The sequence below is a fragment of the Monodon monoceros genome, unplaced genomic scaffold, assembly GCF_005190385.1.
Source record: "Monodon monoceros isolate NGI ecotype Baffin Bay Population unplaced genomic scaffold, NGI_Narwhal_1 Super_Scaffold_14, whole genome shotgun sequence".
Taxonomy (NCBI): domain Eukaryota; kingdom Metazoa; phylum Chordata; class Mammalia; order Artiodactyla; family Monodontidae; genus Monodon; species Monodon monoceros.
In genome coordinates this window covers 8346701-8372705 of record NW_021703770.1, presented here as the reverse complement: position 1 = coordinate 8372705, position 26005 = coordinate 8346701, and the positions used below count along the sequence as shown (strand labels likewise).

The 26005-nt window shown below is 43.1% G+C and overlaps 1 protein-coding gene across 2 annotated transcripts in view; it reads right to left on the bottom strand.

The window, feature by feature from the left end:
- The window catches only part of ADCY8 (adenylate cyclase 8), a 218166-nt gene that overhangs the window by 100870 nt on the left and 91291 nt on the right, over positions 1-26005 (bottom strand). For both annotated transcript variants that reach the window (XM_029222774.1, XM_029222775.1), the window contains exons 5-7: positions 24818-24945; positions 12297-12455; positions 7617-7887 (exon numbers count right to left, since the gene is read on the bottom strand). In XM_029222774.1, the coding sequence (XP_029078607.1) occupies positions 7617-7887; positions 12297-12455; positions 24818-24945 (558 nt within the window). The remainder of the gene's footprint in view (positions 1-7616; positions 7888-12296; positions 12456-24817; positions 24946-26005) is intronic.

The following is a 26005-nucleotide window of genomic DNA, read 5'->3' as shown; positions in this document are numbered from 1 at the left end:
CCTGATTACCTGGGATCAATATTCAGTCCTGCTAGAAAGACAGCAATGTCCACTTAGTCTGTTGCCCTGTTAGTAATACCACCGGCCTGTGAGCTCCTCGACAGTTTTGCACCTCCTTCTGCATCTTCCCAACCTCAGCACCCAGCACAATGCTTGGGAAATTGTAGTTCATTAAGTAGTTGAATAATCAGTGGCTGAATGAATGAGGAAACAAACGAACATCTTGGGGGGACTGACTTGCCCAAGTCAAATGATAAAAGTAAAATGAGTTTGAATTAAGAGTGTTCTTTTTTTTTTTTTTTTTTTTTTTGCGGTACACGGGCCTCTCACTGTCGTGGCCTCTCACAGGCTCCGGACGCGCAGGCTCAGCGGCCATGGCTCACGGGCCCAGCCGCTCCGCGGCATGTGGGATCTTCCCGGACCGGGGCACGAACCCGTGTCCCCTGCATCGGCAGGCGGACTCTCAACCACTGCGCCACCAGGGAAGCCCTAAGAGTGTTCTTTGTCTTCTGGGCTTTTATATGCAAAAAGAAGGGGCCAGCCACTTAGTTTGCACCTCACCTTTAGGGACAGAAACAGAAGGAAAGAAATCAAACCCTAGTGATCAATATTTCTCAACAGGAGAACATAATGATCATGTTGAAAACAGGACTCTGAAAGATGGCAAAATGTGATGATGTTTATAATGATGTTTGGTTTGGTGCAAAATGCAGTTATCCAGAATGCTGAGAGAAAGGGCCAATTCCATCCCCTAGTAAGGTGAGATTTTTACCTCAATAATTTTTTTTGCTTTAACTCTTGCTTCCGATTTGGTATTAATACTTTAAGACAGTTCATTAGGATGACAGTTATGCTAAATTGTTATACTAGGAAAATTGTAAACTGGATAACCCCATTACTTTCCAGGGAATTATTTGGTTCTCTGGGCTTTGGGTGGCAGGATTCCGAAGTGTAGGTAACTCACCAGTGTAGAAACAGACTCCCAGCATGTGTCTGAGGCTGAGAAACTGAATAGGCAATGTTGGAGCTGAAAGGAAGTGATGGGATCATCCAGTCCAGTTCTGGCATTGTACGGATAGGAACACTGAGGTTTGGAGGGGAGACGTGGTTCCCTAAGGCCTTGCAATAGTAAGTGGAGAAATCAGGGCCATAACTCAGTTCTCTTGGGTTTCCATTCTGGCCCTTCCCACTATCATATGGGTAAATTTTGGGTCCTGCAGAGATTTGCCCCAAGATCATGAGACTCACAGCTTACAGGACTAACTGGTTTACTCTGAGGAAACGGCTCTCAGCAACAGGTCAACATGGTTTTGATCAGCAAGGCAATCAGATGAGAATTTTTTCTTCCAGTGGATACAGAAAACAGGATCTAAGAAAAGTCCCAGCTGGGACTGATAAAAACATAGTAACATAAATATGTTCTTACAGCCTGCTTTCCACTATGGCCAGCCCCACTCCCTACACATTTCCTTTTCTTCTGGTGTCAACATTCTGCAGTCTTAAGTGTGACTAAATCAAATGATTGTTTTATTCCTAGGCAGACTTGAGCGACTGCCCTGCTTAGCCCTTTCCATGCAAACAATGATCACATCAGGACACTCAGGGTATGAGATGTTAGGGGTATGCTAACGCTACTGGAGGAGAAGCTGGTCCTTTCCTGGAGCTTTCACAGAAAATTTCTAAATATCCCTGTTGAGAGAGTGACCTAGCTTCAGAGGGTGAATACACACACTCACACACACACACACAGCCTTTTAATACTAACTGACCAGGAAACAAGGTAGTAGGTAGAAATGCAGCATATATCTTCAGGACCAAAAGGGGAGGCAATGCAGCCTGATGGAGAGTATGTGGTTTTTTGGAGTCAGACATAACTGGGTTCTAATTCCAATTCTGTTGTTCATTCACTGTATATCCTTCAAAAAACGAACTGATCTCTCAAATCACAATTTTGTCACTTGTAAAACAGGCACGTCACACTTACCCAGTAAGGTTGATGTGAGAATGAAATGCAAAGAATATGAGTGAGCAATGCTCCCAACACGGTACCTGGTCCCAAGCTCTCTACTTCTATTAGCGTTAATGATGCTCTGGATATTTATCTATATTCCTGGCAATGAAACACATTTGCTTTCTGTCTTGTTGTGCAGAACACAGGCACACCTTGTTTTATCGCGCTTCACTTTGTTGTGCTTTGCAGATACTGCGAGCTTTATAAATTGAAGGTTTGTGGCAACCCTGCATCAAGCAAGTCTATTGGTGCCATTTTTAAAAGCAGTATTTGCTTACTTGGCATGTCTGTGTCAGATTTTGGTAATTCTCACAATATTTCAAACTTTTTCATAATAGTTATATTTGTTATGGTGACCTGTGATCAGTGATCTGTGATGTTACTATTATGACTTGAAGGCTCAGATGACGGTTAGCATTTTTTAGCAATAAAGCGTTTTTTAATTACACTTGCGTACATTGTTTTTTTAGATATAATGCTATTGCACACTTAATAGACTACAGTGTAGTGTTAATATAACTTATATGCACTGGGAAACCAAAAAATCAGTGTGACTTGCTTTATTGTGATATTTGCTTTATGGTGGTGGTCTGGAACCAGACCTGCGATATCTCTGAGGTTTGCCTGTACAGAAATTTCTTTTGTGTTTTCAATCTTCACAGTACACATATGAACTTCATGATAACAATAATGACCAAATGACTTCTACTCTGCAGAAACAACTAATATAGAAAACGGAAGTACCAAATGTGTACTTGTCCCCAGGTGATTCTTTTAAAAGGTCTGGAGGAGTAATAGAAAAATGCCTGGGTTCTGATGCTGTGATCAATGTGAAAGGGATGGATGGGACAATGGTGATGATTTCTCAATATATGAGGGACAGCACCCAGGCTCTAAAAGGGTGTTTGCTTCTAAAAGGGTGGCTCCACCTCTCTTGGCATTATCACTTGTCATAAAAATCAAGTTAAAATGATTCATATCGTTACACAATACACTTTATAGCGACATAAAAGCTTCACCCTTTGGTATCCTCTTGTAAATCATAAGTAAAGATGCTGTTTGTCTAAGGAGTCCATTCTTGGTCCCTACAATCCATTCTCCACAGGCAGCTAAAGCGATCTCTTAAACATCTAAATCCGATCATGTCACTGGCCAGCTTAAAATATCTCTATCACTTCCCTTAGAATAAAATCCAAAGTCAACTAGGTTTTCAAGATCAACATCTGTCTCCTTTAACTTCTTCTTGTATTCCTTCTTTCCCTACTCACTATGCTCTAGCCACTTGGGCCTTTTTGCTGTAACATACCAAATTTTTCCCACCCCAGGGCCTTTGCACTAGCCGTTTCCTCTATCTATAATGCTCTTTTCCTGATTATTCAAATGCAGGGTCCTTTCGGCACTCAAGTCACATTTTCAGAGGTCTCTTGATGACCCTATCTGCAGTAATTCTATCTGCCCCCTAGTCATATATTCATCTATATTTCCTTCTCAGAACTTTTGTGATTTGGTTAATTGTCTGCATTCTCCACTCCCTTAAAATGTAACTCTTGGAGGACAGGAATCAAGTCTGTCCTCTCATTACTCGATCCTCAGCATCTAGAATACTAACATCTGTTAAATAATTGAATGAACCAGAGCTCAAGCTTACAAACAGATTTTAGTTGTAGCATGCAACCAGAAGGGGAAAATACAATCTTTCATATGAGGACCCTTTTCTTAAGTCTTCATTTTCATCTCAAATTTTGTCTTTATTCTGAGAGATTCAATGACCATTTTGATGACTCATTCCAACAACTTAGCCTTGAAATTTCTGGACATCCTCCCCCATGTCAAAAATGTTCACTTTTGGTGTACTTCAACTACCTACTTCTACTTTTGTAACCTTACATTTCAATAGTCCACCTGTGATCATAATCCTCTTGCCTTCTAGTTTTCTTAATTTCATTCCATTCAGAGGCTCAGAGCATAGGAAGCCTCACAGGTATCTGAGCCAGGATTCAGGGATCCAGGATACCAAATCAGTGGGCAGAACACTGGCCCATGTCAGGAGTCAGGGATGCAAAGCATAAGTGCTCAGGGTGTCCAAGAGTGGGCTGAACCAACAATTTTAGCTTCACTGGACACAGATTATAAGGGCTGGGAAGATGCACACCATCAAAAACGAAGAGATTATCTTCAGGCATAGACAGGGACTGGAAGACTCAGATAGGGGCCAGAAATAATTCTAAGTGACTTTTTTGCTCCTGCAAACCATTGACAGACTCCTGAAATGGGGAGCCGAGAGGGGACTGGGATAGAGTTGGGGTTCTTGGAAATCCAGAGCTCTCTCACTTATCAACTGGGACAATTTGGCTTCTGACGTCACCACTGTGTCAAATCTGTCTCTTGCCAATGACGTTTTCCAATCCAGTTCCCACTGGCAGTGTCCAGTCTTCATCTTCCTGCACCTCTTGGCTACATTTGACAGTGTTGATCACCCTGATCTTCTCAAAATGCTCCGTTCTGTAGGCTTCCATGATACCACATTGCCTAATCCTCTTCTGGTCCCTTTGCTTCATATCTGCCTCTGTCATGGGATCCTGACTCTCTTTCACCTCCATCTGGTGTTCCTATAGGTCTGTCTTGTACCTTCTTAGTGTTTTATTTTACATATTCCTTGCAGTTCTCTCTTTCATTCTCATGGCTTCATCTAGCACTCAAATACTTCCAGACTCACATCCCTTGCATAGTTTTTTCATGCCTGAGCTTCAGAAGTGTGTGTTCAATAGCCTTTTGGATATCCCTCCCTGGACCTCTCCTAGGCATTTCAAGTTGAACACGTCCTTAACTAAATTCTTAGTGTTTCTCTCCTAATCGCCTTCCATTCCACTATTTTTTATTTCAGTGGGCAGTTCTACCATCTAATCAGTCACATCCAAGCAAAAAACCTGGAAGTCAAACTTGACTGGGTCTTCTCCTGTACCACCCACATCTATCATTTAATTAATTCATTCAGCAAACTGCAAGCAAGTCCTGTTACTTACCAGGTATTGTTCTAATTATGAACTAAATAGTGATACGGGAAACAGATACAATTCCTGTCTTCATGAAGCACATACACTACCGGCTGACTTTATCTCCAAAGTGTTTCTTCTGTCCCTCCTCTTATATTACTAGCAGTAGTTGGCATGTAACAGATGCTCAATTAATCTTTATTGAATGAATGAATACATGAGAATGCAACTATCTGAACATCTGCTGTCTATATAGCACAGATTATGGCATGACATACCAATGTCGTTAAAAATATTTCAAAGCATACTTTGTGAATCAATAGAAACTAAAACATCTGGCCAATTTAGCTAGCAAATCCCCAGTGAAGCATTAGTATGTTTTATCTGTGTTATGCAAACACCCAGATGGTCTGGGCTTTCTGTGGTATTGACTGGGTGTTTTGGCAGAGCACAGGCTCAGCCAGACCAGTTTTGATCTCTTCCAGGCACACATTATGTCTCTGAATTGCACATATGGATCACTGACTTCCAGAGCTAAGCATAAGTGCAATTCTGATGCTTGTGACCATTTTAATTGACTCAATAATTTCCAAAATGTTATTAGTGCCACTTGGTTATTTATGAATATCAGCATACATTCATTGGCTCTTAAGAATGAAGACATAAAAAAAATTGAGATTATTTATGTTGAAGATGGCAAAGACAGGCAAAACTCAGGCATCATAAGAAATATATGGTATGGTTAAACACAAGAATAATAATCTTTGACGAATAATGACATCTTTTATAAAAACTATTTGATGACATCAGTAAATATCTTTAGGAAATCAGCAGATAAATATTTCCAGTATTCCTATATAATTCTACCAGATCAATCAATCATGACTTAAAACCGAGCACCTCAACCTCTCTTCTGGGTTCTCAATTCCTAGTAGCAAGGATAGGTACACACTGAGATGAGAACAATTAGGAATTATCCCCATTTCCACAATCAGCTTAAACGGACAGAGTTTTTCAAAAGGAAAGACCAAAAAGAAAAAGAAAAACAAAAAACCAAGAGAGAAAACTTTATGCAGAATTATTGAAGTGTTCAGGGTGAGGCGTGCATCTTTTTAAAAATAAGCAGCCTTCAGGCTCAAGCTAACAATAGGCAGAGGAAACAGAGGGTACTTTCAGCTGGGCATGCACCAACTCCAGGAAGTATTTAAGACTGTAATATTCTATAACAGCAAATTGTACCATGCATATCAATTCAGGGATGGAAAGAGGTAGGCGCTGAAATCAGTGCTGACTTGTGTAGGCATAGTAATTTGGGGGGAAAGTAAACACTCACAAAAGAATATTAAAGGCTCTTGCAAGGTATGTGGGCTGGGTTCAAGGGTTCAACCTGCATCTTTGACCAGTGAATGGGGTCCATGCATTGATCCTTAGCTCCTTCACACAGAGCTGGAAGGAAACCAAGGTTAACCTGGCCTCAGAGCGCCCCATCAATCTTTCAAATGCAGAATAAAGAGGCAAGACTTTCAGCATTTTAACCTTTTCCATTTTAAATGTCTTTAAGCAGACAGATTTTTCTTAATGACAAGTTAATGAGAAATGTTCAGGTCTGTGGATTAGACAGTGAACACATATATGTCTTCATAAAGCTCCAGACACTATCAATGTGGTCTATTTATTTCATAGTACTGTCAGCTTTTCCTTGGCTCGGGAGAATGTCAGAAGCTGTTTACAAGCCTTATATAGTGGCTTTTCTTGGGTTAGTTTCTTTAAAAAAGCACAACGAAGTCACACAACTTACATGAGTTCAACTATATGTGCCTGGCCTAAGGGAAGGGAAGGGAAAACCTGTTAGAGCAGGTGATTTTGCCCATGCCCTGAACAAGCATTCTGGAGAGGGGAGCATCTCTGAATCCACTTTGGTTCTCCCTTGATCAACTTCAGTTCTCTGGTGCCTCTCAGTGTCACAGCGGCTCACTGGGTTTAGTGTGATTCTGGTATTTGAAGATATACTTTTAAAAATAATTTGATGACTGATAACTTACACCTGATGTACTGACTTTGTTGCTTTATCCCTCATGGAAGATGCAAATCCACACTACATAAGAATAGCATTATGTGGGTGGCTTTGAAATTGCTTACTACTGTCGAATGCCCTCATCCTTACCTCGCTTGCATCTTTTATATTTCCAAATCAACAATGCCCTCCTGATTTTAAATTTCAGAGGGCACCTCGGTACTCCTAGCCAGCCAACTACCAAAAAAAATTACATTCGCGTGGACTTGCCCTTCCCCCTTTGTTGTTAGTTTAATAAGATGAGGTTTATCCTTTCCAACATGAGTAATTAATTTTGGTAAAATTATAATTCAGCTTCACATGACATTTATTTTTAGCTAGGTCAAAAAAAAAAAAAAGGAGAGGGTGGTGGGAACCCTCTGGTATTTCTGGCATTTCCTGAAATGGCACACGTAGGTTAATTCTGTCCTGAGGTGATACATTTGATCAATTATGATTAAGGCACTCAGCAGAGAAAGGGTTAAAGATGAATTGGTCTTCTCTGAGGCAACTGGGTTGGAGGTGCACATGCATTCACAAGAAGCAAGCCGGGACTTACGTTCTGTTTCCCCACTATGTTATCAAAGGGCAGTTCGGGGCTCCAGGATCCTTCTGTGAATGTTGCCCCACTGTTTCTGCTGTCTGAGGAGCTCACAGATTCCTTGACGATGTCTTCAGGCAAAGACAGCAGACTCTCCTCAGGCTGCTTAATTAAATAGGTCTCTATATTATGCTTCCTCAAGAATTCATTCCTCTCTTTACCATGACCCTCTTCCACATTATAGTCACCGTTGAGGCAGTCCAGCGTGGCTTTGGAAATGTGAATCCTCCTGTGTGGACAAAGCATAGGTTGTTATACACCTGACGTGGCTTGCAAAGGCCATCTCTGTTTTCGGTCCTGTGCAAACCCAACATCAGGGCTGTGCATGGGTGCTGTGAGGACGTGTCCTCAAGGACAGTATCTGTTCCCCTGAAAAAGTAGAAAGAATAAAAGAAAACAAAAGTATAAGCATAAATCAATGAGCAGGTATCTATCACCAACTTCACCCCTAGGGTCGCTGTAGACTCTGATAAATCGTAGCCCCATCGAGCCACATTTAAGCACTTCCTTTGGTTTTTCTTCTGTCAGCCTGATCCCAGCAACTTTTAAGAATCAGTGATTTTTTCAGTCATGTTGATTATTTTGGAAAAACAAGTTCCATAAATGTTTCTGAACTCAACGGCAATTCTTGTCCTATCACCATGCAAATGTAGTGCTTACTGTTTTGGAACTTTTCCTACCTTTTCAATTTTCACATATTTGTGCCTTATTTCTTCAACTTGTCTATAATCTTCTTAAGAACAAAGGCAGGTCTTATAAGTCCACAGGGCTACACGGAGGGTCCTTTAGGAAAACCACTGTAAGATGCAATTTCCCTTGTAATGTGTATATGGAAAGCAGAAGGGAACACAGCTGTGGATACGTGCAGGCTGGCAGCTGGCTAGGCTCACTCACAAGGTAAGAGACTCGTATCAGCCATCATAGTTCAAGATTCACATTTCTTTTTTAGCAAAACAACAGATGACATCAAGAGCCTTAAAGATCAGATGTGAATTGTGGGAATGTCACATGGTAAATCCTTCTGGGCAAGAGTTTTTCTGTTCTCATAACTGCCTAACTCAGACTACTTATTGGGGTGCATTGTGGTCTGGGTAGACTAGCTTGGTGGTTACAAGCATGGATGCTTTGGCCAGACTCCCTGGATTGAAACCCTAGCTCTGCCACTTGCTAGCTGAGAGATCTTGTGCAAGTTATTTAAGCTTTCTATGAGTCTGTTATCTCACCCATAACAATGGGAAAAATAATAGTACCCATTTTTTAGGGTCTTCATGAGTATTGTAAGAGTTGATTCATGTAAAGTAGTTAAAACAGTGCATGGTACACTGCACATGCTACAAGAACAAACCCTTAAATTATTAGGATTATTTTTTTAAATGCCATTATCTTATTTCTGTTGTTTATTCCATGCCTCCTCAAGGCTTATAGGGTACACTTTAAATTCTGAACAAGGTCTCTAAGACCTCCACTTTCTGGGCCCTGCGACTTCAAGGCTCATTTTCTGATGCTCTCTCCAGCTAATCAAGTAATTGGCATGTCGTCAAATTCAAGGTGCTACTTCACACCTACTAAACTCAGAACAAGCCATTCTTCCTGCTTAGAATGCTCACGCTGTGTTTTCCACACAATTTCCTACTCCCTGATTCAGCACAAATTCATTTCCCTAGGCTGACTTTAGTGCTCTTTTAAATGAATGAATGAATGAATAAGGTAGATACTTAAGACTTTGCTTGGCTTTTGGATTCTAGAAACAATATATCCAAGGAAACAATTTTTTTCAAGTGATGTTTCCAAATGCATTTTCTTCAGTGCTGCCTCGATTTCTCCTGTTACCCCCCTTACCCATCCTGCTAAGTTCTTTCTTACAGAGAGAATAATCCACTGCAAAGGACATGTAAAGAAACAGAAACTACAAACAATGCATTTCTGTTCATTTAAGGCACATTCTGCATGTTTTCCAAATAAGTATCCTTGTATATAGACATTGATTTCAAACGTGAGGTAAGGTACAGGCATACCTCGTTTTATTGTGCTTCCCTTTTTTGTACTGCACAGATACTTCATTTTTTCCAAATTGAAGGTTTGTGGCAACCTGAGTTGAGCGAGTCTGTGTTTCCAAGAGCGTTTGTTCACTTCATGTCCCTGTGTCACATTTTGGGAATTCTCAAAATATTTCAGACTTTTTTATTATATTTGCTATGATGATCTGTGATCAGTGATTTCTGATGTTACTGTTGCAAAAAGATTACAAGTAGCTGAAGGCTCAGATGATGGTTAGCATTTTTTAGCAATAAAGTATTTTTTAATTGAGGTATGTAGATTGATTTCTTTAGACATAATGTTATTGCACACGTAATAGACTATGGTATAATGTTAACATAACTTATATACACTGGGAAACCAAAAATTCGTGTGACTCGCTTTATTGCAATATTTGCTTTATTGTGGTGGTCTGGAACAATTTGCAATATCTCCAAGGTACGCCTGTATTAAAAATAAAAGCATGTGAAAGATGTTTTGAGCTCTCTTGAGAAAAGTGCTAATTACAAGATATTCTCATGATAAATTTTGTCAATACATAGGAACTCAGTAGTGTTGACCTAGGAGAATAGAAAAGATGTTTGACCTTCCATGAAATGAATAAATGTCCCAGTCTTTCTCAGATCACGCTCAGAGCTGGAAGCTTGAAAGCTGTCTTTTTCTCCCAGGCAAAATGAAACTCCTGGTTGTGTTTCGTAAAGTCTAATGGCTGATTTTCTTTTAAAATAATCAAGTGAAATACCACCCCATTTGGTATTTTCTCTAGATCCTACATTTTATTATTCTGCTGTCAACACTTGGGGGACTAATATGTGCATATCCTAAATCAATATTATGTTTTCCATATTGAAAGACATCCTGATCCTTCTGCTGAAGTTCTAATCAATATTTAAATGCTTTGATAGAAACTGGATTTTAGGTGTTCATTTTCATCCTTGCAACTACCTTGAGCTTTGGAGTAATACATTTGCAGCTGAGTGTCTGGGGATTACATTTCCCTCTAAGGAAATGAGTCAGTTCTCAGACAATATTCTCATATATTGAATGTCAGGTAAATCTGAAACTTTCTGATAATTTTAAATGCCAGGATATACCAATAATAGTCATGATAGTAAATAAGATCTAACAGTTGGGCAACACTTATTTTGTGTAAATGTTACTTTGTAGCCAAATGTATTCTATGTGCTTTGTTCCATGGATCATCTCATATAATTTCCATTCTTCCAACAACTATAGGTGATAAGGCGTTTTTTTTCCCCTCACTTTGCTGACAGTGAAACTGGCTCAGAGGCAGTGAGTAAGTAACTAGACCAAAGTCCCATCAGTGGTAGATGGCAGTGCTGGATTGAGACAAAAACATACACTTTCAGAGTCTTTCCAAGACCCTACAGCTACATCATAGGGTCATTACTACAACCACAGCTATTTCCTGAGCAAAGGACTTTATATACATTGTTTCATTTAACTAAAGGTTGAGAACAGTGGTCCTCAAAATGAGGTACCAAGGCCAGCAGCGTCAGCATCACCTGGGAACTTGTTAGGGAGGCATATTCTCGGTTCCCATCCCAGACACAGCGATCAGAAACCCTGAGGGTAGGGCGTAGCTACTGATGGTTTAACAAACTACGTATGGGTTCTGCATGACTGCGGGTTACAGACTATCAATCATTATGCCGTGGCGTTGGACGCCTCCCTCCCTTCTTCCTAGGTTCTATACAGCACGCTAGGCACTGGGGACACAGAGGGACTGGAGACTCATAATAAAAGGACAATCTTGAACAAACTGGACTGATAAATTAACAATGGAAGACAGTGATGGGTAGTGAGGCACTTAATAGCTGCGTTTATGTGAGAGATTTAATTTCTTTGAGCCTCAGTCTCCCCATTAAAACAAGGAAGCCACGATTTACTACGTGGGGTGTTGTGAGATCAAATGATATGATGTATTCATGGTATTTAGCACTACTCAAGATGTTTTTAGAATTGGGGGCTATCTCGCTCACTGAAAGGAAAAGTAATCTGAGTTTTTTTCCTATAAATAGTGATTGATAGGAAGGGGAAATAACAGACATTAAAAAAGCAGAAAAATAAAAAGCCAAACAATTTCAAATCATGGAAAGTTCAAAGATATGTCTGAGTTTTCAAAGGAAGGGTAAGGTCATATAGCAGGTCTGTAAGTCTTAACCCTGGCTGCCCATGAGAATTGCTTTAAGAACTTAAAATAGATTCTGTACAGATTTTGCTTTACATGAACTGGTCTGGGGTCTGGAAAACCAGGATTTTTTTTTTTTTTTTTTTTTAGGAACACCAGGATTTTTAAAATGCTCCTCTTCTGGTTCCAATGTAAAATCAAATCTGAAAACCAACGCTTTGCAGGGCTAGGTCCTGAACACCTGAGTGTCATCTCACCGTCCTCATTGCCTATGACAAATGTCACTAAAGTCTTGAGGCCAATATTTGCATGATGTTTTAATGTTCTGTCACCTCCAAAATAATTGCTTCTTGGACATATACTTCTGAATTCTGCACATGGGAAACCCACTGTCACAAAGTGAGCAAATGATAAGTGTTAAGCAAGAAGAGGGTTTTGCTTTGGCTTACCCAGGGATTCCTCCAGATTCAAGTTTGTTTGCAATATCCACATCCCAAGACCAGACATCAAACTGCCACTTTCGTAGACCCAACACGCCACATAGCACTGAGCCCGAGTGGATTCCAATCCGCATGTCAACATCATGCTTCGTCCTTGACCGCACATACCTGTTGACATAGGTGAATGCAGAGACACATGTAAAAGGCCAGTGTAGGCACCCTTGGCCTGGGTGGCAGCCTGAGTCTTGCCTACTCCATAAGTTCAACTCCTGTCCATTCATATGCCACCTCTTCCATGAAGCCTACTTGGATTTCCTGATAACAGAAAGATACCCTTCCTCCTCCAAACTCTACTAGTCTTTTGTCTGAACGTTTAAGGGCCCTTATCACCCTTCTCCCCAAACCTGCTCATCCTATATAACTTCCGTCTCAGGGAATGGCATCAATCTCTCTCTCTACTCACTACTGTACAAACCTGGGATAGATTATAGGTTCTGCACTTCATTGCACACTCCATTTCCAACCTAAATATTTTAATTTTTATTCCATTTTCTTCTCTCCATTCCTCATACCAACACTCTAGTTCAGGCCACCATCAGGCTTCAGTCTGGGCTCCCTGCCTCAGCCTGACCACCTTCCAGCTCATGTTCTATCATGTTCTACATGGCTATCACAAACACAAAAGTGACCTTGTCACTCCATCACTGCCTTGTCTGAAACTCTTTCCTGACCTCCTGACTCCTTAGAGCAGTGGTCTCTGGAGTAGTGTGCTCACATCCCACGGCTGAGCTGGGTCAACGGCTGGGAAGCAGGAAGACAGTGATACAACTTCCATCCATAGCTTTTGTGTTTTATCTTTACCAAATTTTGACATATGGGTTGACTTTAGCCACCTTACAGGGTCTGTGTCAGACTGACCTCTGACTGTAAGCATGGGGGAGGAGGCAGCTTGAGAAAACAGGAAGATTTCTACCATCAGGAGTTTCCTCTGGGCACACACATTCCTTCTTCATTTTCAAAATATTTCAAACAGGGGCTTCCCTGGTGGGGCAGTGGTTGAGAGTCCGCCTGCCGACGCAGGGGACACGGGTTCGTGCCCCGGTCCGGGAAGATCCCACATGCCGCCGAGCGGCTGGGCCCGTGAGCCATGGCCGCTGAGCCTGCGCGTCCGGAGCCTGTGCTCCACAACGGGAGAGGCCACAACAGTGAGAGGCCCGCACAACGCAAAAAAAAAAAAAAGAGTCAAACAATTTTAGTTTTAAAGTGTGCCCAGCATCACTATAGTAGAGGGTGTAATATGGACTCCAGTGCCAGACTACCTGAGTTTATATCTCGCTCTGCCACTTACTAGCTGCATGACCTTAGGCACGTTACTTAACTTCTATCTATAAAATGGGAGCGATAATGGCGTTGTCAGGGTTAAGTGAATAAAGATATGTAGAGAGTTGAGAATAGTCTCTGGCACATACTAAGGACTACTTGGTTGCTTATCACATATGAAGGAACTGCAGGAAAGTTAACCTATTTTCTTGTGGCCACATAGCTGGTAAGCATGATTCTAAGACTAAACTGGAGCTGCTGTTTTTCAAACCTCATACTCCTTGCAACATAGACACTGTATGTGGTGTGTGATTCTGGGCAAATAGCTTCATCTTATCCAGAGTTTCAATGGTTGTAGAATAAAGCTCTAGCTGATTGTTTCGCTCACAGAGGCTTTGTGAGCCCCAAAGGAGATAATGGCTGTTAAAGTGCTTTGCCAACTAATTGTGAGGGTCTATTAAACAGCACACCATGCTAATGCCATTAGGCAATTAACACTGTACAGGGAACGCACTGGAACATCTTAATGAAAAGACATTTAGATTTTTTATTTTCTTCCACAAAACAAAAATCATAAGAAGACAAACTTTTTCATTGCACTGTTCTTCTTTTTGTTGTGTCTGGGATTTGACTTAATAAAAGAGAAGAATGAAATTACGGAGAAGTAATGAATAATTTACAGACAGCGATCCTCTTTGGAAAGGCTACCCAGCGGTTGCACAGAACTACAAACACATTCCATGTGTTTCAAGATCTGTTCTTGAGGGGGGAGGGGGCCTTTGAGCATTCTTGAAGCTAAAATGGAGGAAATTCTGCTCTGAGTTACGGGTCCCTTTTCAATTTTTCCAAAGTAGAGCCCCACCGTTGCTTTGCTGTGCCTCGTCAGTCGCAAGTAAAGAAAAAAAAAATGCCTGTAGATCACTCATCTTATAAACATCCGCACCCGCTCTTTTTCTCCACAAACTCCGAGCTTCTGGAGGGCAGGGGTACCATCTTTCATTTCCACGTGCCCACACTTAGCACAGCACCTAGCATGCAGTGCTCAGAAGTATTTGTTCAATTCATGGACAAAGCTCAAAACCCTTCTTGCTCTACAGCCCCTTGTTGTCCCAAGATGCTTCTAAGAGTCCCAGGGGAACCACGGAGGTGTGTTTGGCCCCGCCAGTTGGGGAGCGGGGAGACCCTCTACATCTTCCCCTTTCAATTAAAGCAGCTTTGCTCTCATCTGTTTTCACGGAGGGCTTCTAGCTAAGATTTATTTTCAATAAAGACTCCACTTAACAGTTATTACTATTTTTTGTAGCTCTAGATCAAGCTGGGTACCAATAATGCAAGAGTTTACCAGCATAAGAGCGATGATTCATTTCCTTTAATTGAACTATTAAAGACGAGTGTTTGGTATATGATAAAAGATGAAGAACATCGGAAATGTTCTTTCAGTTGAAATGCTTCAAATGGTTCATTTTTTAGCCAATTAACCAATCCATCGATGGTGCTGGAGAAATGACAGCCATCATTGATCTGTAGATTAGACTTTCTCCACCGTTAAATAAATGGATGAATAGAGAGACAAACTTCAGCAGAGTGGCGGATTGGTACTGTGGGTGAAGTACATCCAACTCCTCAGCTTTGGGAGCAGTTCTAATGCTGCATCTACCCCTTGTTGGCTGTGGAAACTGGAGCAAAGGAAGTAAATTCCCCTCTGTAAAATGGGAATGATATGGGCTTCTCAAAGCAAGTGACTCTCAACACCACCAAGGGGCATGGAGCCTGCATTAAAGCAGGCCTGGATGTGAAGTTAGGTATCTCAACTTACTACCTGTGGGACTCACGCTAGTTGCATTAGTCTCTGAGTCCCAGTTTTCTTAGGTGCAATGGGAAAGAGAACTAGATTTGTGCAGAGTCGTTAGGATAGTTTATAAAATCATGTATATAAAGCACTTAACCTGGTGCAGTTTGAACACTCAAAAATAGTGGCTACTACTAATTTTTGTTAGTAATTAACAAAATTAACAATTTGTAATTATACAACTATATACAGGTTGAATCAGACCAAAAAAAAATTATGAATTGATCACACTACCCTTTCCTGCTAAAATTGTGCCTGCATTTGCTCTATTTACATCTAAATAGCTTCAACCAACCCATTTCATATACCAACTGGGCAGTTCCTAGACATATATTGGTTCAAAAAGGATGAACTAATTTACAGTGTAGTAAGAACTGAGTGATTGGTCCTCAGCTCCCTAGATGACAGTGCCCTTGGACATTCTGGGAAAAATGGAAAAACAGGGGAGTTAGTTATGGGGGTCAACTACGGTCACTGTGCAGGGTGTTCTGTGCAAGTGTCAAGTCTTATCTTTACAGTAACCCTGGGTACCATTACCAGTACCATTTTACAAATTAGGAAACTGAGTTCCAAGAAGTTCCTTTCTTTAGGTCACACATATAGAGGTGGAAGAGTTGGAATTTCACCCCAGGTGTGTGCGCCTAAATGTAGTGGTCCATTTCCTCTACCCTGAATGGTTTATGTTGAAAAAGGAGCCATGCTTAGGGGTACATGAACCACTGGGGTTTGATCTGGCTCTGCCCAATAGATGGATGACACAGTCTCTGCCAGCTAATTCCAAAAGTCAGCAGACTATAGCAAGCTCCCTTCTGTAGATTCCAGAGTTCACTGAGGGTACCTCAGGGGTCACTCACTGTTGGGGTGGGAGCTGCCAGCACGGTGGCCATGCAGCCTGACTTTGCCTTCAACCATGATCTATCCTATAGCCTTTACTGGACTTCAGAGTCAGCCTGCCTTACAAACCATGGGGCCCATCTGCTTCTAAAAAGTTGGAAAGCTACCGTGTCCTATCCTAGCGTGGAAGTTGCAGTTTCACAAAGTACTTCATTCTGGTGCCCACAACAGTTCTGATAGGTAGATATCTATCAGCATTATAAATTTCCATTTTACAGATGAGGGAACTGAGGCTCCAAGAGAGTTAAGATGTAAATATTGTGTCTTCTGTGTTGGCCTTTTATCTTCATAAAAGATGTTGTTTCATTCTCACCCTATGCTACATATACAGTCCATTTATCTCATCTGTTCATTTATTCAACAAGCATCTCTTGAAGTCCTCTGCAAGATATAAGCAGGGAACGAAACAGACAAATCAGAAAATCAGTTCCTGTATTTATGGAGATTGCATTAGGATGGTTTCCCCCCATTTTACAGCTAAGGAGGTGGGAGCGGAGAGAGGTTAAGTCACTCGCTCAAGGTCAGGAAGTAATGGGTCCTGATCGGCCCTCACAATGCCAGACTGCAAGCTGAGAGCTCTTTGGACACCTTCCTGCTGCTTGCACTCCCTTCAGCATCACCCTCCTGCTTTTGGGGGTGGAAAGGTAATGGGAAAACCTGGAGCAGGATTCCTGTTCAAAAACAGTGTGGACTGCATGGAGAAAAGCAAGAGAAGCAATCCAGCCACCCTTTCCCACACTGAGCTCTATGTCTTTCTCTCTCTGTAAAAGTAGATTTTTAAAAAACTAAGGTTGCCCTAAATGGTGTGTGTGTGTGTGTTCGTACTCTGCAATGCGTACTTCTTTAAACTCACAAGCATTTTCTTATGCCATCGAATATTAACGTAAGTCATGGTACTTAATGGTTACCCATTTCCCTATTTTGTGATATGCAGAACTTTATCTAACCATTTCCCTGCCTTTAGACATTTAGGGAGGCAGGTGAGCAGCCTCAGGGTCTTTGCGCTCCTGCTTAGGTTGTGTGTCATTGGCCGGAAGTTATTTATCCTATAAGAATTTCAAGTTCCTCGTCTGAAAATCGGGGAAGGTAATAGTATTTTCCTCTCAGGGCCGTGGTCAGTATTAGGTGAGGTGAGTCAGGAAGGTTATTTAGTATAGTGTCTGGCACACGGTGAGCATTCAATCAACATTAGCTTTATCAGCTATTGTTACCAGATAGTTTCAGTCTTCACCATTGTCAATAATTTTGCAAAAAGAATACTTGTTCATGTTAAAGACAACTCTGATGCATTTCAAAGAGAAGTGCAGCCTTATGGATGCTGTTGTCAGGGACTTTTCAGAACAAGGTGAGAAAGGGGGTTTGAGGAGGAAAGAGACAAGAGAGAGAGAAGCAAGGGAGAGAGGGAGACAAAGCCAAAAGGAACTACAGGAGGGAGAGAGAAGGAGGAACAGATGCCGCGAGGCATGCAGGGGGCTTGGGCACTCTTGCCTCCAGTGAGGAATGCTTTTCATTCCTCATCCTGCCATGTTGCTTGGCAGGGCAACCCCGTCACAAGGATTAAGACCTTTGTTCCAATTAACCATCAGGGACGAGCCAGTTCCTGCTTGACATTCTGGTGTCATTCCATGCCTTTTTAGCAACTGTGCTGAAAAGACCAGGCTCTGTAATTTTCATTAAGGTTCATCAAGGGAGCCTTTGGAGATTATTAATAAAGATACTGCATATAACACAGCCCACCGTCAGCTCTAGTGTCTCCTCAGCTATCAAGTCTTTCCAAAATAGAGCCAGGGCGTGTGAAGAGGAGCCACCTGGAGCCCCTTTTCAATCTACGTAATGGAATTACTATCTAAGCCTATTTTAATTAATTAAATTTTATGAACAGACATCCATGAGATGCTATTAAATGCTTTATTAGAAATAAAGTTATATTCAATCACTTTTTTTTGCCATTCATCTAGCTAATATCATGTTTCTGAAATCGAGGTTTTTTTTTTGATGGAATAAATTTACTAAGAGGCTTGATTAAGGCTTATGATCTTGTTACTGTCAGAAGTTTACTGACTTTTCTTCCCTCTCAGTGTCAGTTCTGCTAACTTATTAAGGATGTATGTGAGACCTCCTAGGCTATACTTTGATCCTTTGGGTATCAATGGCAGATTTCAGGCATCAGAAACAATTGCAGAAATCTGGAGCTAGGAGGTAGGATGCCGTAATTGTTAAGACCAATGGCTTTGACGTCAGATGCTTCTGGATTGGTGCCCTTATTCTGCCACCGACGAGCTGTGTGATTTCGGGCAATTACCCAAACTCCGTAATGAGGAGTTTGGGTAATGAAGCTCCAGCTTCCTCATTGGTAAAGTAGGAGCCTAATTCCAGAGCTTAGTCAGGATGTACCCATATAGCTCTACTGGCTGTTTATGGTTAACATCCATTCTGATGGGCTTCCCTGGCCTCGTCTGATTAGCCCATGCTTTAGCCATAGTAGTTGTTCAATATTTTGCTCTCCACCCCTGCCCAACTCCCAGGATTGTTATAAGGACTAAATGAGCTAACGTATGTAAAACCCTTATCTCAGTTGATGGCATATAGTAGGTGTTCATTAAACCCTAGTTATTGTTATTATTATTTTACTAGAATAGCTTTCTGTAACTTAACTGAGTCAAATTTTCCAGTGTCCAGTCTCAGCCCTAAGGGCAAGATCCTATTAAAAAATGTTTCTAGGGTGATAACATGCATACTATCTACTTAAATTTTCAAAAGAACACTCTGAATTTGGGATCTTATGATTCCCATTTCACAGAAGAGGCCATGTAGGCTCTGAGAAGTTAAGTCACATTCATCCCCAGCCACACACCTAATAATGGGAAGAAGCAGGAACCAGGTTATGTCTGCTGACTGCAGGTCAAGGTCACTCAGTACGTTCCCTTTAAGTCATCTCACGGTGCTATAGTCACTCTTTCAAGGAACCATTGCTGTGATCACATCCAGCAACAAACTCTATCTTTAATAAAGTGGAACCCTGTCCAAAATACTTAGAGTATTACCAATTGATAAGGTAAGTTTACTATAATGATAAACATTTGATTTAATTTAAACTTCTATGTCACATATGGTGTCTTGGGGGACTCGGGGTCTCAGCTTTGGAGGATTATAACCTTTTCCTATTTCACAGCTACTGCTCTATTTCAGGTCCTTAGCTCTCTTTACTGGACTGTTAGGAAAATATCTCCCAGCCAGTTTCATTCCCCTTGGCCTCTGATTTCTCTCATCCAGAGTAAACTGGAGACAGAGTTATCCATCTCCATGGTTACTCTCCTCAAGCCCAGATCAGAACATGACACTTCCCCACTTCAAGTGTCAGTGACTTCCCACTGCCTGAGGAATGAAGCCCCAGTATGTCTTCCAAGGTCACCAACCATCTGTGCACTAACTCCACTGACTGAATTTGGAATTGTAGGGATCACCAAGGCCTGCTTCAAACCCTTAGCACACACACCTGCATATGCACAAACATACACACGCACACACAAGTATAGACACATAGGTGCTCACATACTGATGCTTATCTACACATCTGCATGCAAGCACATGCGCAAACACACACACACACCATATACGTATACATATGTACACACATATACACACCACATATATATGTGTGTGTGTATAGGGAAACAATCTTTGGATCTCGGTCAAAAGGACCAACGTGGAGGGACCTTCAAGACGGCGGAGGAATACGATGTGGAGATCACCTTCCTCCCCACAGATACATCAGAAATACATCTACACCTGGAACAACTCCTACAGAACACCTACTGAACGCTGGCAGAAGACCTCAGACCTCCCAAAAGGCAAGAAACTCCCCACGTCCCTGGATAGGGCAAAAGAAAAAAAGAAAAAACAGAGACAAAAGAAGAGGGACTGGAACTGCCCCTCTGGGAGGGAGCCATGAAAGAGGAAAAGTTTCCACACACTAGGAAGCCCCTTCACTGGTGGAGGGAGGGGTGGTGGCAGGGGGGGAGCTTCAGAGCCACGGAGGAGAGCGCAGCAACAGGGGTGCGGAGGGCAAAGCGGAGAGATTCCCGCATAGAGGATCAGGGCCGACCAGCACTCACCAGCCCGAGAGGCTTGTCTGCTCACCCACCAGGGTGGACGGGGGCTGGGAGCTGAGGCTCGGGCTTCGGAGGTCAGATCCCAGGGAGAGGACTGGCTGCGTGAATACAGCCTGAAGGGGGCTAGTGCGCCACAGCCAGCTGGGAGGGAGTCTGAGAAAAAGTCTGGAACTGATGAAGAGGCAAAAGACCACACTGTTTCAGGCTGCGCCAAGAGAGGGGATTCAGAGCACCAACTAAACGAGCTCCAGAGACGCGTGCGAGCTGCGACTATAAGCGAGGACACCAGACATGGGCATGAGACGCTAAGGCCGCTGCTGCAGCCACCTAGAAGCCTGTGTGCAAGCACAGGTCACTCTTCACACCTCCCCTCCCTGGAGCTGCACAGCTGCCACTGCCAGGGTCCCGTGATCCAGGGACAACTTCCCCGGGGAGAACACAAGATGCGCCTCAGGCTGGTGCAACGCACGCCGGCCTCTACCGCTGCAGGCTCACCCCGCATTCCGTACCCCTCCCTTCCTCTGGCCTGAGTGAGCCAAAGCCATGGAATCAGCCTCTCCTTTAACCCCATCCTGTCTGGGCAGGAACAAAAGCCTGAGGGTGACCTACACACAGAGGCAGGGCCAAATCCAAAGCTGAACCCCAGGAGCTGTGCAGACAAAGAAGAGAAAAGGAAATCTCTCCCAGCAGCCTCAAAAGCAGCAGATTAAAGGTCCACAGTCAACTTGCTGTACCTGCATCTGTGGAACACCTGAATAGACAGCGAATCATCCCAAAATTGAGGCGGTGGACTTTGGGAGCAACTGTAGACTTGGGTTTGCTTCCTGCACCTAATTTGTTTCTGGTTTTATGTCTATTTTGCTTTAGTATTTAGGGCTTATTATCATTAGTAGATTTGGTTGCTCTTTTCCTTTTTTTAAATATATATATATATTTTGCTTTTTCTCTTTTTGTGAGTGTATGCTTCTTTGTGTGATTTGGTCTGTATAGCTTTGTTTTTGTCCTAGGGTTCTGTCTGTCCATTTTTTGTTTTGTTTTGTTTTTTTTTTTGCGTTAAGTGGGCCTCTCACTGTTGTGGCCTCTCCTATTGCGGAGCACAGGCTCCGGACTCACAGGCTCAGCAGCCATGGCTCACGGGCCCAGCCACTCCGTGGCATGTGGGATCTTCCCGGACCGGGGCACAAACCCGTGTCCCCTGCATCGGCAGGCGGACTCTCAACCACTGCACCCAAGGAAGCCCCTTAAAGCATTTTGATAGTCAATGTTTATTTCTTCTGCAACGCCATCTCTGCAGCATATCTTCTGCTTAAGTTCAAGATGGGAACTCTTATGGAAAGTCTGTGGATGAATGGATAAAAAAGATATTCTCCCTTCCTTCCTTCCTTCCTTTCTTTCTCCCTCTCTTTTTCTCTACACACACATACACACACACACACACACACACACACACACATAGGAATGTTATTCAGCCTTAAAAAAGAGGAAATCCTGCTATCGGCAGCAATATGGATGAATGTGGAGAACATTATGCTCAGTGCAATAAGCCAGGCAGAGAAAGACAAATACTCTATGATATCACTTATATGTGGAATCTTTAAAAAAAAAGTTGCACTGATAGAAACAGTAGAAAGGTGGTCATCAGGGGCTAGGATTGGGGTAGGGAAAAGGGGAACTGTTGGTCATGGGGTACAAACTTTCATTTTAAGATGAATAGGTTCTGAGGTTCTAATGTAAACATGGTGACTATAGTTAATAATACTTATCGTATACTTGAAATTTGCCGAGAGTAGGTCTTAAGCATTCTCATCAAAAAAAAGATAACTACGTGAGGTGATGGATGTGTTCATTAACTTGATTGTGATAATCATTTAAAAATGTGTAAGTATAGGGGCTTCCCTGGTGGCGCAGTGGTTGAGAGTCCACCTGCCAATGCAGGGGACACGGGTTCGTGCCTCGGTCCGGGAGGATCCTCCTTCCGGGAAGATCCCACCTGCCGCGGAGCGGCTGGGCCCGTGAGCCATGGCCGCTGAGCCTGTGCGTCCGGAGCCTGTGCTCCGCAACGGGAGAGGCCACAACAGTGAGAGGCCCGCGTACGGCAAAAAAAAAAAAAAAAATGTGTAAGTATATCAAATTACCACATTGTGCACTTTAAATATATACAACTTTGTCAATTATATATTAACAAAAATTTAGAGAAAGAAAGAAAAAAGAAAGGAAAGTTTTGCTGCTTAAACTTGATTTTGACATGGTTGGTAAATCACAGACTTTCAGAGGCTTCAGAAGAGGTCTAGTCCAACTTCGTCATTTCATAGACAAGCCTCCAAGTAATATCTCTAATGGGCACCTACAGACAAGAGAAGGACCCCTGAGTGACCTGTTCATCACTGTATTTCCAGGGCTTAACACAGTGACACATGGTAGAACTCAACAAATTATTTGTTGACCGACCCACTGACTTACTGACAGAAGAGCATTTGCACACCTCATCAGCTGTAGAGTTGGTACAAGGCATTGGGTCTTCTGGGTGTCGGTCCCACTGCCTCCCTTGAAACCAGTCAACGTATCACAATTCATCTTAGTTTTCAGGGCAAGACTCTGAAGTGTCCAAATTAACAGCAAGAAGCACCTGAAGCCTTTTCCATCTACCAAAGGCTGATCAAAAGGGAACTCTGGGTGGGAGTGGTGGGCTACTTTTCCACGGTCCCTACTGGGGGAGACATCTGCATCTCTGTGAAAGAGGGGGCAACAGCAGAGTGGACATTTCCAGTCTCTCTCCACCTGCCTACTTGGTCTTAGGGATGGTTATGGTTGGATTTTCATCCTATACCTCATGGCAAAGCACCTCACTGCCTTGATCAGGCCCTGGTTGTGGGTAAGTTCCAGAGGTGGGACCCTGAGGGCCCACCCGGGGGGCATATCTGCCCACCCAGACTGTGATTTCAGGCTCAGTATTGAAATGACCAGTGTCAACGTCAATAGAACAGGATCATATTTAGGAAAAGGGCTTCTGTGCCCTCTTCTTAACTAGGGGACTTCACAGCATCTCCCAGTGTCAACAGAACTCTGCCTGAAACCTGAATAAAGTCAGGGATCTGTCAGCAAGTAGAAGGGTCAGGTACACTGTGTTGGTTGTGGCCGGGTTCTAGAAAGGGAGCCTCCAACTCCTTACATTCCTCTTGCCTGTTCCTGGATTGCTCTTGGGAACCAGCAGGCAAGCTGAGCCTACAGTGGAGGGTGTGTGTTTGGGGGGTGTGGAGCAGGGGTTGTTGTCCCAGCTGAACCTGAATCCAGACCGACATTCCCGAGCATCACACGGATGCCTGATAGACCACACAACCCAGGTGTGAGTGCACGAGGAGAGTCTTCTGGTTTGTCTCCAACAGTGCTCTTCTTCCCTTATAAGATGAAGACATAATCCACGGAGATTTCTGCCCATGTGTCCACTCTTTACTCCCTTTGCTGTGACTGTGGGAAGATGTGATGCTTGGAGGATCTGCAAACATTTCGGAACCTTGAGGGGAGCTTTGGCAATATTGAGCTTCTGTCCCAAAGCCATAAACAGCCTAGCTCCAAAGTCCTTGACCGCAATAGCTCATCCCCCTTTGATTCAGCCTCTATTTGTCAGCTACACTCACCGAAGCCAAAAGCACTTGCCACACACCCATGAAGACAGCCGGGTTGCCCTTCAGTGATTCCTGTTGGCCTTAGGATAAAATGCACCCCCTTAGCATGGCTTAGAAGGCCCTTCAGGTTCTGCATGCTCCCAGGGTGCCGTCTACCTGTCACCACCATTTCCGCCCCAGGCTCCACCAGCTGCCACTACAGCACAGCCCGAATCCTGCACATGGCCACCTATCTTCCAAGCGCTCCACTCCACCTCCAGGATCTAATGTCTTACTTTTCAGGTAACAGCTTAGACATCTGTACTCTGGAAAGTCTTCTCCAGCACCCCAGATTGCACTGTTACTTCTCTATCGCCCCCGAGCACCCTGGTTTGATTCGTCTCAGAGCGTATCGTACCGTATTGGAATCGTCTATGCAGTTATCTTTCCCACCGCACTGTAATCTCCCTGAGGGCAAGTACTATGCTCACCATGTTCACTGCTGTATCCCCACAAGGACATCGGTCATACAAATGTGTTGCACAAAGGATTGAAAGGGAGGTGTAACTAGAACATAATGAAGCTAGTGGTTCCTATGGGAGAACTAATGGGTATACCGTCTTCATGAAGTAAGTCAGAGAACTCCACCTTTCAACGTACACATGACCGACCGCAAAGGATAGATGGGTGGTTTTGGTCTTTCCCATCAAGCACATCAAAGGCTCGGGTATTAGGGAGAAGGTCCCAAATTACCTGATGGTTTTGATCATGCTGAGGCCCATTTCAACGCAGCAGTGGGCGTGGTCCTGGCGGGGCTCAGGAAGTCCCGAAACACAGTAGTAGCAGTCTCCCAGGATTTTAATGCGAAGGCAGTGATGCTCCTGAAAGGAACAAGGTGGGAGAGAGAAGGACTGAGTCAACAGATGGGTAAGTGCTTCCGAAAGCCTTGGGAAAGAGGGGAGCCAGGTCAGCAGGTCTGCACCTTGGGATCAGGGGCTTCTACCTTTGAAATGTGCCGCTATTTTCTTCCCAGGAAATTGGAGGGGGGAGTTGAAGGGCTCAGCGGTGGAATGGAGTCGTGGAGAAACACTGGATTTTGAGTTTGACAGATACAGGGCCATACCCCAGCTCTGCCGTGTAGTACCTTTCTGATCTTAATCCCCCGCGGAATACTGAACACTCAAGTCCTGCTCCCACTGATGTATCTCTTCTCGGGACATGTCTCTGGATTAACAGCTTATATCAGTTGCTAGCTCAACAATAAGCACTTAAAAAATAAATCACTTAGGGATGCCAACTGTTCCAACTCTACATAAAGTCCTTTCCCAACGACGGTACTGGCACCTTAAGAAGAGGGGCTGACTGTGTCTTGTACATACTTGTATTCATTTACTGATTCACACGCTTGCTCATCGATAAAAACATCAGGTGTGCATCTATCATAAAGCAAGCATTGTCCCTGACACAAAGATGATTAAAACAACCCCTATTATATATTAAACAAAATGCACCCTCGCAAGAACCTGGAGGTAGGTACAATTTTTATCCTGATCACTTCACCAGTGAGAGGCAGGACACACCTGTTTGTTTGGTGGATTCACAATCTTGAAGACATGATCCTTACAAAGTTTCAAAGAGCAATAAGTACCTAGGAAATGGTGCATACTTTCATATTGGACGGGAATAGCCTGTATTTTGCAGGTTACAGAGGAAAGAGAACTTGGGGCGGTAGAGCAGAGGGGCTAAAAGCACTGGCTGAGGAGTCCCATTGCAGATCAAATCCTAGACCCCCCACCCCATCCTCACTGTGTGTTTCTAGGTAAATTACTTAACCTCTGAGCCTCCATTGCCTCATCTATAAAATGGGGATAAGAATAGGACCTCATTGTGTGATTGTAAAGATGTAGGAAGACGAGGCATGTGAAGGCTTAGTATAGGGTC